At 41.5% G+C, this 13,999-nt stretch overlaps 1 protein-coding gene and 1 non-coding gene across 2 annotated transcripts; one reads left to right on the forward strand and one right to left on the reverse strand.

Moving 5' to 3' along the window:
• The first annotated feature begins 8,448 nt into the window (after positions 1-8,448).
• On the forward strand, positions 8,449-13,762 carry LOC127136293 (uncharacterized). The gene is made up of 4 exons (XM_051062872.1): positions 8,449-8,664; positions 9,644-10,178; positions 11,985-12,191; positions 13,329-13,762. Exons 1-4 carry the CDS (start codon positions 8,449-8,451, stop codon positions 13,760-13,762), a joined length of 1,392 nt encoding a protein of 463 aa, XP_050918829.1.
• On the reverse strand, positions 8,836-8,942 carry LOC127077406 (small nucleolar RNA R71). Its single transcript, XR_007787220.1, has one exon. It is a non-coding gene; the product is annotated as a small nucleolar RNA R71 (small nucleolar RNA).
• Positions 13,763-13,999: the final 237 nt, after the last annotated feature.

Below are 13,999 nucleotides of genomic sequence, written 5' to 3' on the forward strand. Positions count from 1 at the left end.
ACCAAGCCCGTTGAATGTCATGAACTCGCCTTGGCCGTTTGCCATGTGGGGCATCGACATGATTGGGAAGATTGAGCCTACTGCTTCGAATGGACATCGCTTCATCCTGGTTGCGATTGACTACTTCACCAAATGGGTGGAAGCAGCTTCCTATGCTAGTGTTACCAAACAAGTGGTTGCCCGGTTCATCAAGAAAGAAATCATCTGTCGTTATGGAGTTCCTGAGAGAATCATCACTGACAATGGTTCGAATCTCAATAACAAGATGATGAAAGAGCTTTGCAGAGATTTCAAGATCGAACATCACAATTCTTCTCCTTACAGACCGAAGATGAACGGTGCTGTAGAGGCGGCGAACAAGAATATCAAGAAGATTGTGCAGAAGATGGTCGTAACGTACAAGGATTGGCATGAGATGCTGCCTTTCGCTTTGCATGGGTACCGTACCTCAGTGCGTACGTCGACGGGGCAACCCCGTACTCCCTTGTGTATGGTATGGAAGCAGTCCTACCAGTTGAAGTGGAGATCCCTTCTCTGAGGGTATTGTTGGATGTCAAGCTGGACGAAGCCGAGGGATTCGAACAAGGTTTAACGAGTTAAGCCTCATCGAAGAGAGACGGCTAGCAGCTGTGTGCCATGGGCAGTTGTATCAGAGAAGGATGAAGCGAGCCTTTGATCAGAAAGTGCGTCCTCGGACATTTCAGACTGGTGATCTAGTTTTGAAGAGGATCCTTCCTCCCGGTACAGATAACAGGGGCAAGTGGACTCCTAATTATGAAGGTCCATATGTTGTGAAGAAGGTCTTCTCCGGTGGAGCCTTGATGCTTACAACTATGGATGGTGAAGATTTTCCGTCCCCTGTTAACTCAGATGTAGTCAAAAAATACTTCGCATAAATTGACCTGCTGGACAAAAAGAATAAAAGAGTCCAGGCAAAAAAGGGCATCCCGGCGAACCAAAAAACAGAAAGAAAAGGTTTGGGCAAAAATTAGGGATAAAATGAAAAGAATTTGTACACCCGGTAAGTCGAAAACCCGCAAGGGCGGCTTAGGCAAAAATGGGTATCCCATTGGATTGAAAACCCGAAAGGGCGATCCAGCCAAAAGAGGGATTAAAGCGAAGGCTACAGTCTGAGTTATCTGTACTTCATCGCACTTCGTCGTCTTCCATCTCGAAAGATGTGATCGGTCCAGTCATTCTTCTCAGAAAGCAAGGAGTTGGGAGGAAAACTGATGATCTGTGGGTTATAACAGAATTGGGAACTAGTGGATGCCGTGTTCACATTGCCATTAGGATAGTTTATTTTCCTTTTGTGCGCAATTACCTCTTTCTAGGAATTGTTTCCAATGTATTCGCCTTTTCAGGCACATTTTCAATCAATAAAAGTCGTTATTCAGATAAATAGCTCTCTTGTTTTTATTTTTACTGTTTTGTTTGCAAAAACGTCCGAATTTTTGATAAGCATTGCATATAAGAACATGAAGGCTAAACAATAACGTGCAAAAAGATAAAACATTTGAAAATCATTTTGAATGTCGAGGACACTTGAGCGTATCTTGTCCATGTATCCCCTGGGGGCATTTTGTTGTGCTGTTTTGCAGGTGGGCATCTGTGAATGTTTCCCCAGCAGGTATTCCCCCAAGCAAGTATGGAAGCTATCAGAGCTATGTTCCCATGCCAAGGTGTCTGTGGATAGCGCTTTCTATTCCCCAACAGATCTAAGGGTTGCCTATCCCCAGCAGGCCTGTATTTGCCAATTTCCTTCCCGAGTGGAGCGGGTTCAATGAAGTTTATCTCCAGTTGTTCTCCTAGCTGTGGATTTGTTTGGGTCGTCCCCAGCGGAGTGTTTTATTTCCCAGAGCAGAGTTTATCTTACTTGTGGATTGGTTGGACTCTCCCTAGTGAAGTCGCCTATTTGTCCCTAGCAAGTCACTTTATTACTCCCCGGCGAGTTGCCTTGTTTTCCCCCAGTGGATTTGTATTGATGGTTTCTCAGCGTAGTCGTCCTGCGTATTCCCCGGCGGGTGTTCATCCTTTGCATTTTGCATATAGTGATCATTGCATCCTCAAACTGCGTAGCATTCCCATTCCATATGGAGCATTACGCCATAGAAAAATTCAAACATATGCATTCATGTGTTAACCCAACCAGACTGTATCCCCGGCAGAGGCGGATCATTTTGTTCAACATCGGTACATCACGTCTGCTACATTTGCTCCTGACAACATTCAGGATTGATATCCCCACGGAGGTTTATTTTCTCACCCGTCCGCGAACGGAAAGCTTGTTTCTCCCCAGTGAGACCCCCAGCAAGTGGTCAGCCTTGCCTTGACGTACCTAAGATGTCATTCTTGTGATACCAGTAAGTGTCATGTCAGCACCCGCGTGTTTTCTTTCTTCGGATGTCGGTAAACATCATCTTTCGATGTCGGTAAACATCGAGTCCCACCCCAGTCATCGGTAAATGTCTGGTCGTTTTTTGGATGTCGGTAAACATCATCTTTCGATGTCGGTAAACATCAAGTCTCATCCCAGTCATCGGTAAATGTCTGGTCGCCTTTGTTTGATGTCGGTAAACATCATCTTTCGATGTCGGTAAACGTCGAGTTTTTTCCAGCCATCAATAAATGTCTGGTAATTCCCCAGCTAGAGATCCCCAGTAGAGTCGTCGGTAAACGTCCTGTCTGGTTTCCTGTTACAAGTATTTGTTTTTCCTTCCCCAGTGAAGTTTTCACCTCTCCGTTGGTGTCAATAAACGCCGAGCCTTTCAAGTATCCCCCCAGTCATCGGTAAATGTCTGGTCGTTTTTGGATGTCGGTAAACATCATCTTTCGATGTCGGTAAACATCGAGTCTCATCCCAGTCATCGGTAAGTGTCTGGTCGTGCGTTTGTCCTTTGATAAAATCAAAATCCCCAAGAGTCGTCGGTAAACGTCTTGTCTGATTATATCTTTTTCCTCCCCAAGTGGAGACGCCGTCGGTAAATGGCCCCGCTTTTTTCGATATCGGTAAATGTCGAGTCCCCAGTTGGAGCAGCCATCGGTAAATGGTCTTGCTGAAGTTGATATCGGAAAATATCAAGTTGCTTTGAAGCCACCATCGGTAAATGGTCATGCTTCCTTTTTAACATCAAGTTGTTTCCCAGCAGCCATCGGTAAATGGTCTTGTTGAAAATGATATCGGTAAATATCAAGTTTCCAGTATTTAGCCATCGGTAAATGGTTTCGCTTTCCTGAAGTTGTCGTGCAGTCGTCATCGGTAAATGACTTGGCTTTTCTCGGTATCATATCCCGCAGAGTGCAAATTTCTACGGTTCTTTGGTATTCAATCCCTGTGTACCTTGAAAGTCTGACAGTCGTTGCTCTCATCCGTTCAGGTTCTCAGCTGATTGAATAGGGGCAGCTGTAGCACCTCAAATTTGCACCTACCTTTTGTACATACATTCTCATATTAGGTCATTAACATAACATAGTCCATAGCATAGCATTGCATTGTCCTTTGCCCAAGTGCAAGTCCTCTGACAAAATTAGGTCAAACTGGTCAGGAGATCAGTCAATCAAGCAAGCAAGTGCATTTCTCAAGGAGGCAAGTCCCTAGGGTTGGTCCAACATGTTCACATGACCTAGGGGTCCTTTTGAAGTGATTTGGTCAAGGATTGGGTGCTCAGAAGTCATCAGTCATTGTTCAGTCCACCAGAAACCCTAGAAAGTCAACTATGGTCAACTGCGGTCAACTGTGTCTGATTTTATGGATTTGAAGGTGGGAGATGGTTTGAAAGGCTTCATTCATGTTCATATAAGTCTCATTTGTCATTTCAAAGATCAAGATTGGAGAATTTGAAGTCAGACAAAAAGTTTCCTAAAATAGTAAGTTGACCTGTAATTGGAAATTGCCAAAAATGGAAAGTTTTGCTCCTCAAATTTACATCATCATACAAGCTTAAAATGAAATTTTGTCCAACATGAAAGTTGAAGATCTTGCTCTCAACTTTCCAAAAAGTCCAAGAACACTCATTTCTCATTTGTGGTTGACAAGTTATGATCAAATCATTTTTAGAAAATGTTGAACTTCAAAGTGAGATAACTTCCAAACCATTTGGCCAAATTGAGTGAGGTTTTTTGCTACAAGTCATATTTGATATGCTCTATCCAAATTATTCATCACATTTCACCAAAAATCATCCAATTAAAATGGCCTTTTTCAAGTGGTTTGAATTAAAAAGGGGAGAGTTGAAAAATGGACTTTCAAATTAACCATTTCCTACACTTTTTACCAATTGCCAAGGTTCAGAAACTACATTTGGGGTGTGCCTAAGCCCATTTTCGTGCAGTAGCATGCACCCCCATGCATAATGATTGGATTTAGCAATTTGCACATATTGGTCATTTTCACTAATTGGCAAAGTTTGGCTTAAGCTCAATTAACAAATTGCATTAACAGATGGTATAAGTAGGTAATTCTAACAGAAAAACAGATTAGCATTCATTTCCATCCAGATCTAGATCTAAAAGAAAAAGTTCTCTCAACATTGTTCTTCATTTTTCTGCAAAAAATCTCCAAAGAGTTTGTGCCATTGCTCATAGATTCATCATTTACTATCATTTTGGAAGCTTTTGCAAGCATAGTTTCGCAGCTGTTGAACCATTTTCAAGCACTGTTCCATTGGACCCCTTCCATGGCAGTTCAAATTTGGAGCATCACCAAGCAAGTTTGAGCTTTCAATACTCCTCCATTCATCATCTGGAACTTGAAGGTGCATCTGTTTCGACTTGTTGTGACCAAATAACCACTGCTCCATACTGTTCTTCAAATCAGGTAAAATTTCGAACCTAGCCAATGGTGAAATCATGCTATGCTTCTTGTAGATCCTTTTGCCATGAATACAATGAGCTTTGAATCGTGAGAAATGGTTGAGAATTGAGAGAGAAACATTGAATTAAAGTTTGTTGGTCAAATGTTGTTGTGCTTAGTTCTTTCATGTTAGCTCGAGTTAGTGAAAACTAGGGTTAGATTATTGATGTACACTGCAAGTTGAGTTGATTGGTATGTTCATTTCAAAATTCTGGGTAATTTGTTCATCACGATGATGAACATGCTACTGTTGCATAAACCCTAGCTGCATTTTTTTTCCAGATCGTGTTTGGCTGGGCTTTGCATGAGTTTACTGTTTCATTGGCCATGCACCAATCAGGCGTGAACACTCCCTTAAGTGAAACGCGGCGTTTCACTTAAGGGACCAGTTAATTACCAAACTGCCACTGCCGGTTATTAATTTAATTAATTCATTTTTTTTTAATTATTATTTCACTTGGCATGGCAAACTTAGAAAATTCATAAGTCACTCATTTTTAATCCAAATTTGATGGGATTTTTTGTGAAATGCTCCTCTTGATCTCTAGTTTATTATGGTGATTTTTCCAGGTTTTTTGCACGTATGGATTTTTTAATGTGCTAGGGTTTGTTCATGTGTGTCCATTTTGTGTATGCCTTGCCAATTTGCTTGTGAAAGGATGATACATAATCCAATGCCTCTCAAATTTTTTGTGCTTAAACTAGACATGTTCATGGTGATTTTGAAATAGAGTTTATAATTTTATCATTGCTGGTTATTGAGATATGATTTTTTGAATAGGGGTGTGACAATTTGTGTCACACCATTCATGTCCAACTTCATGATTTTAATTACCATGCTTATTGAACTCAAAATGGTCTGGATTTTTGCATGAAGACACTTGTGCATGTTGAGAATGCTTGTGAATTGTTCTGGAATTTTTGAATTCATTTCCTATTTGTTTGATAATTTCTCCCCTGTTTGACCAAATTGTTGACCTCTTGTGACACATGATGTTATTTGATTTGTGAAATTCTAATTCTTAATTGGATGGACTTGAAATTTGATATGTGAATTGTAGACATCTTAAAGTTTGTCATGGTTTTAGTCCCATTCATTTATCATATGTTGTTTCTGTTTTATGATTAATTGAAGTTGGTGCATGTTTTGATGCTTTGTATGAGTTTGCTTAAGCTTGCCTTGACTTTCTGATTTTCATTGACCTACTTCCCTTGATCCAAATGAGATGAAATTTGATATGCCTATCATGTTATGGATTATGATTGATCATGAATTATTTGAAGATTTTTTGAAATGTTTGTGATTGGATTTGAGTTGAATCATTCTGTTGACTTCTATGAGCTCCTATATGACATGCTTTGACCTATTTTGATCATGAAATGATATTGATGAATGATATGAACATGGGACCAGTTGGGTTTGATTTTTAATTGTTTGATCTTGATTTTGGATAAGTTTCATGTTCTGTTTTGATGATTTGATCTCATTTTGACCCTAGTCTTGGACTAGTGGTTTGTGTTCTCACTTTTGAGTTGTGTTTCAGGTTAATAGCACAAATGCTTATGCTTGATGGTGTGCCTCATTTGGAGTTGCTTTCTTGATTTGTTTATGACTAATCATTGGTTTGTTTTGTAGGTTTTAAAACTTGGTCTTATGCCTCATGGCTTGCACTTGTGTGCATTGTGATTGTTATTTGACTGTATAGACTAACTGTTGACTTTTGATGTTTAATGTTGGTTTGTCTGAGTACTGATTGTATTTGATTGATTTCAGGTACATTAGTTGCTTTAGTTCTATTGAGAACTTGCTTTGCTTTGCTTAAGAGCATTTTCATTGAGGTATAATATCCTAACTCCATGTAGTCTGGAAGACCTGGCCTGTTACTTGGTCAGGCACCTGTCTGAAGTCCTCCTTAAGAGGCAATGTTTGTGTTTGTTTACATTTGTCCTTGTACATACTCAAAGACCTCCTAAGTGAAGAGGCATTAGCAGATACAAGGGATGTGCAATCCATCCCCTGCTATTCTGTGTGTCATCTGCCTTGCTCACACCACTGTGTTGATGCATTGCAGATACTAACCCAAGATCTTGTACAGTTGTACAGTTGAGTCAGTGTCATATGTGTAGAAGGGTTCCCACTTTCTGAACCCACACATTCTTGTCTTAAGCTCTCCCAGGCCAGGGATAAGAGCTGTGAAGTCTCATCTTCACTCACCTTTCATCAGCTTCACCCTAACTCTCAATGTTAGGGTTAAGAGCTAACATTACCCTGTTACAGTGGTTTGTTTGTTGAGGTTGATATGACCCCTCGACTAAAACCTAACCTTGATTGAGCCCATTGATTGCATATAGTGTGTGCTATTTGTGCTTGTGTGTTTGTTTTTTAGCTTGCTTCCTGTGCAAGTTAGGTTTAGTTTGGCTTGCTTCCTGTGCAAGTCATGTTTAGGATAGGCTTGCTCCCTGTGCAAGTTAGCTAGAAACCTTAACTTAGGGATGAATTTGCATGATAACATCTAGGCTCGAGTCGTAGTCTCCCTAGTTGTGTCTCCCTCTGTTATCTGGTTAGGTTAGTCCTGTATCCCTCCGTAGGGGAACTATGTCGCCCTGATCCTCATACCAGATGAGGTACGTAGGCAGGAGATGAGCTGATCTCTCCGGGCGCCCTTTTTGTTTTCTCTTTGTGTGTGTCAGGAGATGGATGTAAGCCCAGCGATTGGCATTCCATATCCTAGTGTTTGTTGTGTGCTTGGAGTCCGGTATAAGTCCATCAAGTGGCATCTGGTTTCCAGTGTGGGTGTGTTTTGGTTCGGATGCTGATGTAAGTCCAGTGATTGGCATTCGGGTTCCACGTTTGCCTGTGTCTGTTGTGTTTATTTGTGTGCGTGTTAGCCGAGCTACGAATGCTCTGATTCTCCTTCGTCCAAGGAGATACGTATGCATAGGATGCGACATCCTAGCGAGCATGTGTCGTTCCCCCGGTCGAACTACTTTGACTCTGATGACTATGCTTGATAGACTAAGTAGGCCCAGGATGCGATATCCTGCCGAGTCAGCCTTGTTTGTTTTCTTGTGTCTCTTTCAGCCAGTGTGTGTGTGTGTGTGTTTGAGCAATTTTTAGCAACCATTTTCCTTCCTTTAGTGCGTGGATCCCGTCGAGTACGACGGATGCGTAGGGGTGCTAATACCTTCCCTTCGCATAACCGACTCCCGATCCCATTCTCTTTGGTCGCGAGACCATGCTTTTTCCAGGTTTACTCTGAGCGTTTCCTTTCCCCCTTTTGGGATAAATAACGCACGGTGGCGGCTCTGTTGTTCTTGTTTTCCCGCCGGTTTTTTGCGTAATGCGACACCTGTTTTAGTCGAATAGTGCGATTCTTCCGTTGCACGGTATAGACTAAGGTAAAAACAAAAACTAATCTTCTCTCATTTCTTTCCCTGATTGTATGCCAAGTACTCACTCACAAGGCGATAACTTAGCACCACCAATCCCTGAATTAGAGCGTTTCCTATACGTGAGACGCCGAATACACGAATATCAATAAAAGTACGGTATTCCAGATATCTCATTCCCTCTTAAATTAGAAGAAAAACCAAACATGGCTGACGAAGTACCACAAAATCGTCCTCTTAAATTCTACGCTACCCCATCTCAACAAGAACCTCACAACAGCATTGCTGCCCCTGCTATTAATCGAAACGATTTCGAGCTGAAACCCTCACTCTTATCAGCCGTCCAACAACATCAATTTGCTGGAAATTCGACAGACGATCCTAATGAACACCTGACCAAGTTTGTGCAATACGCAGATACTGTAAAAGCGAATGGTGTATCTCAAGATGCGATAAGACTGCGCCTTTTTCCCTTTTCTCTAAGAGACATAGCTTGGGCTTGGTTACAATCCTTGCCCTCCAACTCCGTTACAACATGGGAAGAACTTAAGTACGTCTTCTAATCCCGATACTTTCCGCTGAGCAAAACTGCTATGCTGAGAGCTCAAATCAACAGATTTAGGCAAAAAGATATGGGATCTCTCTACGAAGCGTGGGAAAGATACAAGGACATGATGAGGATATGTCCACATCACGGTCTAGAAGACTGGGTGATCATTCACACGTTTTATAATGGGCTTATGTATAACACAAGACTTACAATAGACGCTGCCGCGGGCGGTGCATTTATGGATAAGCCATACATGGAAGCCTATCAACTCATTGAAAACATGGCCCAAAACCATTTCCAATGGGGAGGTGAACGAACTCCAGTGGAAAAGTCCCAGACTAAGGGTGGAATGTACGAAATCAGTAGCCTTGACCATGTTCATGCAAAGGTAGATGCCCTTGTCCAAAAATTAGATAACTTGACCATACCACCCGCAACCACCGTGGCTGCTGTAACTCCAAACTGTGAGCTATGTGGAAACCCTGGACACATTGCACAAGAATGTCAAATATTAGCAGGAGTCCCAACCGATCAAGTAAACTACACGCAAGGAAATCCCTATTCAAATACTTACAACCCTGGTTGGAAAAACCATCCTAATTTCTCGTATAAGAATAACAATGCCCTGTATGCACCTGGCCAAACACCAGCTGTTCCGCCTGGATATCAAAAGCCAGCTAACAATGCCGAGGAAGTCAAATCTTGAGTTAATGATGGAAAGCTTCATAGCTACTCAAGCTCAAACAAACAAGGACTTCTTGAACCAAAACATACATACTAGTGAGCAACTTAAACAACTAGCGAATAAAGTAGACGCCTTAGCCACCCACAATAAAATGCTTGAAACACAGATTTCACAAGTGGCTCAACACCAAGCGTCTACAGCCGCTCCAGCTGGAACATTTCCTGGACAGCCGCAACCTAATCCGAAGGGACATGCAAATGTCGTTATACTGAGGAGTGGAAAAGAAGTAGATGGACCCATAAATCCAAGACTTCAAAACCCTGCCATGTACCAAAAACCAGATAAAACCTCAACTGAGCAGGTGAATGAACCAAAGGAAATAGAAGATAATACCCGGGAGGCCGAAGAGAAAGAGAAACCTTATGTGCCTCCACCTCCTTATAAACCAACCATTCTGTATCCTCAAAGACTCAAAAGTTCTAAAACTGCAAATCAATTTAGGAAATTTGTTGAGCTTCTGAAAAAATTAAACATTACGATACCCTTTACAGAAGCCATCACACAAATGCCTTTCTACGCCAAATTTCTTAAGGAAATCCTATCCAATAAGAAAAAGATTGAGGATGACAAAACAATTACACTTACTGCCGAGTGTACCGCCATAATCCAAAACAACATGCCTCCTAAACTAAAAGACTCGGGTAGCTTCTCCATACCCTGTGTCATTGGAAAGTTCGTCATAGACAAAGCTCAGTGCGATCTAGGAGCCAGCATTAGTGTAATGCCCCTAACCATTTGTAGAAGGCTCAGTATGGGAGAATTAAGACCGACAAAGATGTCCGTTCAATTAGCTGACCGCTCGATTAAATACCCTGTCGGTGTATTAGAGAATGTCCCAGTTCGTGTAGGTCAATTTTACATTCCTACCGATTTCATAATCATGGACATTAAAGAAGATGCCAGCACACCTATCATTCTAGGAAGGCCATTCTTGGCTACCGCCGGAGCCATCATAGACGTAAAGAGAGGTAAGCTGACATTCGAAGTTGGAGAGGAAAAGGTTGAATTCATATTAACCCAATTCTTACAAGTGGCAGCTATGGACGACACCTGCTATCTGCTTGATGTCATAGACGAGTGCATGAGAGAGATGGAGATGGAAGAAACCACGTATTCTGAAATAATGAAAATCCAAATCCCTCCAATCCTTGAAGACAATAATTAGCATGAACCATACCAAAACGAAAGTCTAAGCGAATGCTTAGCACTTACACCCGACCACATGCCATGCCCAAAGAAACCTGACTTGGAACTAAAAATTCTACCAAAGAACCTAAGATACGAATTCCTAGACACTGAACTGAAAAGGCCAATAATAGTCAACGCTGACTTAGGACAAATGGAAACTGAGAAACTATTGGATGTCCTAAGAAAATATCCAACAACGTTAGGATATAACATCGCCGATCTAAAAGGAATAAGTCCTTCGATCTGTATGCATCGTATTATGCTGGAGGAAGACTGTAAAACCTCTAGAGAGTACCAGAGAAGGATCAACCCAATCCTAAGTACCATAGTCAAGGATGAAGTAAAGAAACTTCTAGACACAGGAATCATATACCCGATTTCGGATAGTCAATGGGTTAGCCCCGTTCATGTAGTACCCAAGAAAGGAGGTGTTACAGTTGTTAAGAACGAGAAGGGTAAATCCATAGCACAAAGAGTAGTAACCGGAAGTAGAATGTGTATTGACTATAGAAAACTAAATAAAGCCACTCGTAAAGATCATTTCCCTCTACCTTTCATTGATCAAATGCTTGAACGACTGGCTAAGCATTCTCACTTCTGCTATCTGGACGGTTATTCAGGATTCTTTTAAATCCCAACCCATCCTGACGACCAAGAAAAGACTAGCTTTACATGCCCTTATGGTACATTCGTCTACCGACGAATGCCATTTGGCTTATGTAACGCTCCCGCAACATTTCAAAGATGCATGATGGCAATCTTCGCAGATTTTATAGATGACATCATGGAAGTCTTCATGGATGATTTTTCTGTCTGCGGTCAGAGTTTTGAAGGATGTCTATCTAACCTCGAAATGGTACTCGAAAGATGCGTGAAAGTGAGCCTTGTTTTAAACTGGGAGAAATGCCATTTTATGGTTCAACAAGGAATTGTATTAGGTCACGTGGTATCTGATAGAGGAATTGAAGTGGACAAAGCTAAAATCGAAATTATAGAGAACCTTCAACCTCCGAAAACTGTTCGAGAGATAAGAAGCTTTCTAGGACACGCCGATTTCTACCGACGTTTTATTAAAGATTTCTCAAAAATAACCAAGCCACTTACAGGATTATTAATGAAGGACGATGACTTCATATTTGATGAAAAATGCTTAACAACGTTCAACCAACTGAAAACATCTTTAATCACCGCACCCATAATGCAACCACCTGACTAGAGATTACCATTTGAAATCATGTGCGATGCGAGTGATTACACAGTGGCCGCGGTACTGGGACAAAGGAAGGATAAGAAGCTTCATGCTATTTATTATGCAAGTAGAACGCTTGATCCTGCCCAAATGAACTACGCCACCACTGAAAAAGAACTTTTAGCTATCGTGTTCGCTTTGGACAAATTCCGTTCCTACCTGGTGGGGGCGAAAATTATCATCTATATCGACCATGCTGCTATTAGATATTTGTTAAGTAAGAAGGATGCCAAACCAAGACTTTTAAGATGGATCCTGCTCTTACAAGAGTTCGATTTAGAAATAAAAGATAAGAAAGGTACTTAGAACGTAGTAGAAGACCACTTATCTCGTATCGAAGGGAACAAGCCTGAACATATCCCAATTAATGACGATTTCCCTTACGAACGACTTATAGCACAAATGGAAAGTGATATGTCTGAACTGACATTAAACGATACAGAAATAGACGAATTCGTGGAAGAAGTACACGCGAACGCAACTCTGCCATGGTATGCTGACTTTGTCAACTACCTAGCCGTCGAAGTACTTCCACCGGATCTATCTTATCAACAAAAGAAGAAGTTTTTTCATGACCTAAAACAGTATTATTGGGATGAACCCCTTCTTTTCAAAAGAGGGACCGACGGTATCTTCCGTCGATGTGTTCCTGAGGATGAAATCGAAGATATAATCTCTAATTGCCATTCCGCCCCCTATGGAGGGCATGCAAGTACCTCAAAGACCTGCACTAAGATCCTGCAATCCGGCCTATTTTGGCCTACCCTATGGAAAGACGTCCATAACGCGGTTATAAAATGCGATCGGTGCCAACGCACTGGCAACATCTCAAGAAGCGAAGAAATGCCACAAACAGGAATCTTAGAAGTCGAAGTCTTTGACGTATGGGGGATTGACTTCATGGGACCATTCCCGGCTTCTTTTGGTAATAAATACATACTCGTTGCTGTCGACTATGTCTCAAAATGGATCGAGGTTGTAGCCTCTCCAACAAATGACACACGAGTAGTGATCAAGCTATTCAAAAATATTATCTTTCCCAGATTTGGTGTGCCGAAACTAGTAGTTAGTGACGGTGGCTCCCACTTCATATCGAATATATTTGGAAAACTCCTTCTGAAGTACGGAGTCTGACACCACGTAGCAACACCGTATCATCCACAAACTAGTGGGCAAGTCGAAGTCTCGAATCGGGAAATAAAACAAATTCTTGAGAAGACCGTAGGTATATCCAGAAAAGACTGGTCATCCAAACTAAACAAAGCCTTGTGGGCCTACAGGACGGCTTACAAAACCCCGATAGGAACCACACCCTTCAAACTAGTTTATGATAAATCATGCCACCTCCCTGTAGAATTGGAACACAAAGTGTATTGGGAAATTAAAACCCTTAACATCAACTACACTTCTGCAGGCGAGAAGCGAATTCTGGACATCCACGAATTAGAAGAGCTCAGATTGGACGCTTACGAGAATGCCAGGATCTACAAAGAACAAACCAAAAGATGGCATGACAAACGTATCTCTAGGAAGGAGTTTAAAGTCGGCGACATAGTGCTGCTATTTAACTCTAGACTCAAACTCTTTCCAGGAAAGCTCAAATCTCGGTGGTCTAGTCCGTTCGAGATCACCAAAGTTCTCACTAGTGGCGCGATAGAAATAAAAGGTAGAAATAGTGACCCTTTTGTAGTAAACGGGCAGCGCTTAAAGCACTATCATAACATAGAAAACAGAGACTATTCGAACAGTCTCAGACTCATACAGCTGCCCGCTCAACCCCAAACCTAGTACAATGCGACACTACTGTCGAACTTCCGACATTAAACAAAGTGCTTAGTGGGAGACAACCCACCTTTTTCTTTTTGTTATTTTTCCTACAATCTATTTTTTTTCCTTTCCTTTAATTTTCTTCTTTATTCTGTTTGCTCCCCCCTTCTTGATTCTTTGCAGTCACTCTTGTTGTTTCTATTAACTAACTTAGACATATTGAATACTGACTAACAGGAAAATTACTAATTAGTTAGT

Source organism: Lathyrus oleraceus, chromosome 4 (assembly GCF_024323335.1).
Source record: "Lathyrus oleraceus cultivar Zhongwan6 chromosome 4, CAAS_Psat_ZW6_1.0, whole genome shotgun sequence".
NCBI lineage: Eukaryota > Viridiplantae > Streptophyta > Magnoliopsida > Fabales > Fabaceae > Lathyrus > Lathyrus oleraceus.

What these genes read in the sequence shown, in the direction of transcription:
- LOC127136293 (XM_051062872.1), top strand. Translation starts at nt 8,449, where the DNA reads ATGGCTGACGAAGTACCACAAAATCGTCCTCTTAAATTCTACGCTACC. An exon ending in TCCTAAACTAAAAGACTCGG is followed by an intron (nt 10,179 to 11,984) that starts GTAGCTTCTCCA and finishes GTGATTACACAG; the next exon opens with TGGCCGCGGTACTGGGACAA. An exon ending in TGCTATTAGATATTTGTTAA is followed by an intron (nt 12,192 to 13,328) that starts GTAAGAAGGATG and finishes ACCTCCCTGTAG; the next exon opens with AATTGGAACACAAAGTGTAT.